A 6,232-nucleotide genomic window follows, 5' to 3' on the forward strand; every position below is an offset into this window, starting at 1 on the left:
AACATACCACTAGGTATAAATAGGAGACTGAGCAGCCTGTCATCAGACAACTCCACATTTACCACCGAAACTGACATATACCAGCAGGCACTCAATCTAAGCGGACACAAACACAAGCTTGTGTTTCAGCCTGCCCCGACAAACAATGCGCAAAACAGAGACAAGAATACCAGACGAAGACCGATACTATGGTACAACCCGCCATTCAGCAAAAATGTAGCTAATAACATCGGTAAGATTTTCTTTAATATCCTGGACACAGAGTTCTCTAAATCACACGCTCTTTGTAAGATCTTCAATAGAAACTTTGTGAAATTAAGCTACAGCTGTATGAACAATGTGAGCAGTATCATTAGCGCTCATAATACCAGATTGCTGCAGCATCACAATGAGACCCCTATAACTACAGAACCAAGAGAATGCAACTGCCGACATAAGAATGGCTGCCCACTACAAGGAAAGTGCCTGAGCAAGTCAATTATATATAAGGCGACAGTCACCACCAATGATCAATCTGCGGACGAACATTACATAGGATTGACTGACACCACATTCAAACAACGCTATTACAATCATATGACAACCTTTAGAAATGTAGAGAAAAGATCAAGCACCGAGCTCAGTAAGCACATATGGACCTTAAAAGACCAAGGCATAGAATATAACATCAAGTGGAGCATAGTCAAAAGAGCTACATCATACAACAAGACCACAGGCAGATGCAACCTATGTCTGTATGAGAAATTTTATATTATATACAATCCTAACATTGCTACCTTAAACAAACGCTGCGAACTAGTTTCAACATGTAGACATGCTGGCAAATTCCTTTTAAGCAATTTTAAGACTTAACTTTTAAACTTCTGCATTGTTGAGGCTTTAAATCGTGTTGCTTGCTAATTTTAATCCTACATATCAGTGGTGTATTTAGGTATTTTAAGACCTACGCTTTTATTTCCATCTATATATAAGTCGTTTTCAGTGCTAACAATTTTATCTGATGATTATTGCATGGCAATATGAAACTATTAGTAATAAAGTTGTTTTAAACTTAACTTTAACTTTCATTTTTACCCAATTTTACATCGCTCTACTTTAATATTGAGCACTTTCATGCAAGAGACTGTTCATATTGCATCTACTATATATATATATATATATATATATATATATATATATATATATATATATATATATATATATATATATATATATATATATATATATATATATATATATATATATAGTATTCTCTATTGTATTTGTTATCATTGTAGACTGGTCAGTGGATGGGCCGATAGTGGCAGTCGGTGCCATGGTCCTACGTGTGGGTACAATTTTTATTTGCTACTTACATAGCAGATGCCAGCGTGCACCCATCCAAATTGAATTAGCACAAGTTCATGCCGAGTTGTATATATAAATATTTTAATAAAAGTAATTGCGTTTACACATCCAGTCTATTTGGTTCTTAATAACGTCTTTGGCTAAAGATACTGCGGTTATATGCGATTATAAAATGACAGTTGCCAAGGTTAGTCTATTGGTTGGAATAGAGAAAGCCTTTCTCTTATTTTTGCTTTGGCTTCCTCCGCAGGCCATATTCTTTTGATATTTGCTCGTTAGTGGTGGTAGGGTTGCTGCCTGTTTCGGACTTTGCGGCAGACTCTTTATCTGTCACCAATTCGTTTGCGAGTTTTGTCGACTGTTGCAGCTGACTTCTTGTGTTTGCAGGTTGTTTGTTGTTTGATTGTTGAGCTACTAACTCTTTCGTTTTAATTGTAGGTTTGCTATTTGCCGTAGAGCTATCGCTTAGTTCATCACTTCGGCTAATGTCCATGGTTGATGCGCTAGTATCATCATCCGACTCGGAACCACTGCTAACGTTTCTTTCCGAATCTCCATCAGTGTCGCTATCAGGTGAGTAACCAAGATCTGGACTCATCTCATGACTACTTCATCGTACTAGTGGTCCAATATATAGCTTGAGCGTGTTTAAATGTACTCGGAAGGGTGGCTCATCTGGGTCATCAAAATGCTGGATGTCGGCAATGGTGTCGGATGTACTCTTGATTATGTATCTTCCTGTCCATCGCTTGATTAGCTTAGAGGTACAATTTTTGTGTCCTCTGGGTGTGTAATATAGAACTGCATCACCCACTTGCAAGCTTGAAGGCTTCGCGTTCTTATCATACCGATGCTTCTGCATGAGCTTTCCTTTCTCTATATATTCCCTAGCTTGTTGCCAAACCTGGGACCTTTTCTCATGTAATTGAGCAGCAAATGTTCCTGGTTCAATTCTCTCAGGTAGTTCAGATTTAGTTAGGTCGTATGGTAATCACATTTCTCGACACATCAGGAGTAGGCTTTGAGAGGCGTTTATCATTGTATGTCGGGAAGAATTGTGAGCCAGTTGACAAAATGGAATGAACTCATCCCAGTTTTTGTGATTCTCAGCTACGACATGTGATAGCATGTTTCTGATACTCCGATTGTGAACTTCAACCTGACCGTTTGATTGTGGGTGATAAGGGGTGCCCAATCGATGATCGACTTTTAACAACTTGTTGATATTTGAGCTTAAATCACTCAAAAAGTTCTTTGCTCGATCGCTAATTAGAATCTTGCTAGCTACAAATCGACAGAAAATTCTGTTTATTTACGATCGAGCTACTGTTATGGCGGATTGGTCCTTGGTGGTTTCCATTTCACACCATTTAGTGAAATTGTCTGCCCATACCAGAATGTGTTTGTTACCTGACTCACTTTCAACATATGGTCAATGAAAATCCACCGAAAGTACATGAAAAGGGTGTTGTGCCAACTGATTTTTCAGTGGCACTCTCATTGGTACTTTTGGGTTTTTCTTCTGTTGGCATGATCCACATTGGGCAATGTGACGGCCAACTTCTTTTCGAATTTTCGAAAACCAATAACGATCAGCCAAGGTTAATATTGTTTTTGTCAGTCCGGGATGCGTAGACATCACAGACTCGTGTGCCGCATGTAGCAACTCCTTCCTTTGAGAGGATAGTATTGCCAGTAACAGCTTGTCATTTTTAACACGGTGTAACACTGTTTTCACAACTTTGAAATGCTTGATTTTCTCTTTAATGACGTTAATATCTCGTTTTCCGGCATCTATTGAGAATTTTCTTTTCTAGAGATACAAGAGGATTGGTGAGAGATAGTAATCTTTTGCTTGGGCAGCTGATGTTGCCCTATCATTTTCAGTAATCTCGTCATCCGATTCGACTAAAGCAACTTCTGCTCTGGATAGAGCGTCTGCTACTACATTCTCTTTTCCAGGCTTGTGGCTGATGTCAAATGAGTAGTCAGCTAGCTGTACTGCCCACCTAGCTAGTCTTGTGATGAGTCACCTTTCCTTACAATGAATGTGCAGGCTATATTGTCTGTTAGCACCTTGAAGTGCGCGTTCATGATAAATGCCTTGTAGTGCTTTATTGCACATGAAATGGCGTAGAGCTCCTGTTCACAAGCATCCCATTTTTGTTCTGCAGCTGAGAGGGCTTTCGAGTAGAAGGAGATTGGGTGCATTTTCCCATCCTCTCTCTTCTGTGAAAGCACTGCTCCCACCGCCGTTGCTGATGCATCCGTAGTCAGTACAAATTCTTGTTTATAATTTCGGATTGCTAGAACTGGTGCTGAACATATTCTGCACTTGAGCGTACTGGCAGCTTTCTCACATTCTTCAGTCCAGATGAAGGGACTGCACTTTTTGGCAAGGGCTATCAATGGTGCCGCTATTTTACTGAAGTTTTGGATGTAGGACCGGTAGAATCCGAACAATCCTAAGAGTCTCCTAAATCCTGTTTTATCTTTCGGCGTGCGAAATTCCCGTATTTTCACAGTGTTATGTATGGACACAGTTATACTACTTTGTAAAATCCCATGACCGAGATAAGTTATCTCCTTTTGGCAAAAGTAACTTGCTGAAGCGATATTTTATGCCTGCATATCGCAAACGTGTGAGTACTGTGGTCAGTAGTTTGATGTGGTGATCAAAATCTTTTGAGGTGAGTAGCCAATCATCTATATAAACACAAGAGTTTCCAGCACTAATCAGATCAGTAGTTATGGCTAACGCTAACCGTGTGAATGTGCTAGGGCTTCCGGATGCACCCATAGGCATGAATGTTCATGCGCAGGATCCCCATGGTGTTAAAAACTACTCTTCTCATGATAATCCTTGTGGAGGGCTACCTGATAGAATCAGTAGCTTAAGTCGATGCTGCTGAAATACTTCTTCCCATGCATCACTTCCATGGCTTTTTTATGTTAGACAAGGCCATAGAGTGCTTGACAGTGACAGCATTCAATTTGCAATAATCGACGCAGAATCTCCAACTACCATCCTTTTTCTTAACCAATACTATTGGAGAGCTCCAATTACCTGTGCTCATTCTTATCAGGCCATTTTCTAGCATTTTATCAATCTGAGATTTCACTTCGGCTTTTAGATGTACTGGTATGTTGTAGGGTCTGCTCCGTACAGGTGTTGTTCCTAGTACAGTTTCAATAACATGCTCGAAAATGGTAGTTCTTCCAAGCTCTGATACATTTTCTCCAAGTATGTCACTAAAATTGTTTATTAGTGTTCCTAGTCGACCCATTTCACTATCTGTCAGATCTGTGTTCTCTGGCTTCAGAGTGTCTCCTGGGTTAGCAGACTCCTTAGTTTTTGCAGAAACTGATTTCAGATTGAGTATAGGCAAGTCTTGCTCTAAAGTTTCTACATTGCCTACGAATGTACCTTCTTGCAGTGCATAGGATGAGGGTCCGGCATTCATCACTGGAATGCGGATTTTTTCTCTATCAACTATACACACTGACTTTCCGACAATTACACTTCGAGATCCAGCTTTTGAATCTCCTTTAAATATGCAGTCACGTCCGTCAATGTTTGATGATTTAACCTGGGCTTCTACTAGTGTCTCAGAAAATGGAGGCAGTTCGGCGTTGTGTACAGCTTTTACTGCACAGACCATATGATCTGTCCTCGACACTCTGCAAGCCTTGACAGCTTTGTTGCCCATAAGTAGCATCTCTCCATTGACTTGTATCGTGCATTTGTCAAAGTTATAGGCGACCTCACCCAACTTGGTCAAGAAATCGGTACCCAAGATTACTTCGTGAGAAATTTTATCAGAACCATAGAAACATTGCTGATACTCATGTCTTCCAAGTTTCACAAGTGCTGTGGTATGACCAACAATAGCTAATGCGTCATTGGTTACTCCAGTTGCACCAAGTTTATGTTTATGCAGTGGTAGATTTAGTTCTTGAGCAATTTTCAGTCGCATTAGGGTAATAGTGGCTCCTGCGTCTGCTAAAGCCATATAATTGCGACTGGCTATGCTCACTTTCACCAATGCATTCTTGCATCGTCTACCGCTATTGACTCCAAAAACTTGTGAGATGTTGGATGGGTCGGCCTCTCGTCAAAATTCTTCTGTAAAATAAGTTGGAAATGTTACTTCCGGTATCTTGGTCAAAGGATCCTGGGCATACACTTCTGATTCTGTTAGAGCAGATGCCAGTTCCCAGGAGGTCGTGGCGCTACACGGGAGTAACAGGGTTCCCTGCTCATTTGTGGCCAGAACTAGAGCTTTTGCATCTTGGAAAGCTGGAGTCTTATCAACAATTACTTCTAGTTCTTCCTCATCATTGTTCTGCGCTCCAATAGCATTTACTGACTCTCTACTGGGTCCAAACCGTGGAATACAACATTTAATGAGGCAGCCATATCCTATGAGTGCTATAGAAATAACACTAACAATCTCGTTGACTGCTAAGGTCCAGAGTTCAAAGCCTGAGGCGACATGTCCTCCAAATAGGAAAGCCATGAAAGACCTGCCTAGGACCTCTTCCTTGGATTCAGCTGCATTTTCCTCAAATGATCTATGGGGAGAGATGGCCACCGCCATAGCGTGTATAACTTGATGCTGTCGGCTGAATGTGGCAAGCATATCATTCAGAGCGCTATGGTCACTGAATTCTTGACAATTGAGTCGATGGGCGAGGCTGAAAATACTTTCATGAATCTCTACTGGATGGGCACCTAAATGGATATTTGGAAGAGTAAGGTTGTGGGTTACTTTTGCTACTTCCAGGGTTCCATCCAGTTTGTACTTACATGTATATATTGTGTCATTTAGTTGTACTAATGCCTCTTCTTGTAACTCGCATTTTACTTGCATGCTTTTGGAAT

At 40.6% G+C, this 6,232-nt stretch overlaps 1 protein-coding gene across 1 annotated transcript; it reads right to left on the reverse strand.

The window, feature by feature from the left end:
- Positions 1–1,570: 1,570 nt before the first annotated feature.
- Positions 1,571–1,945, reverse strand: LOC137404723 (pre-intermoult gene 1 protein-like). Its single transcript, XM_068090956.1, has one exon. It carries the CDS (start codon positions 1,943–1,945, stop codon positions 1,571–1,573), a length of 375 nt encoding a protein of 124 aa, XP_067947057.1.
- Positions 1,946–6,232: the final 4,287 nt, after the last annotated feature.

The sequence above is a fragment of the Watersipora subatra genome, chromosome 9, assembly GCF_963576615.1.
Source record: "Watersipora subatra chromosome 9, tzWatSuba1.1, whole genome shotgun sequence".
NCBI lineage: Eukaryota > Metazoa > Bryozoa > Gymnolaemata > Cheilostomatida > Watersiporidae > Watersipora > Watersipora subatra.

Excerpts from the sequence above, each read along its gene's own strand:
- LOC137404723 (XM_068090956.1), bottom strand. The coding sequence starts at position 1,945 with ATGAGTCCAGATCTTGGTTACTCACCTGATAGCGACACTGATGGAGAT.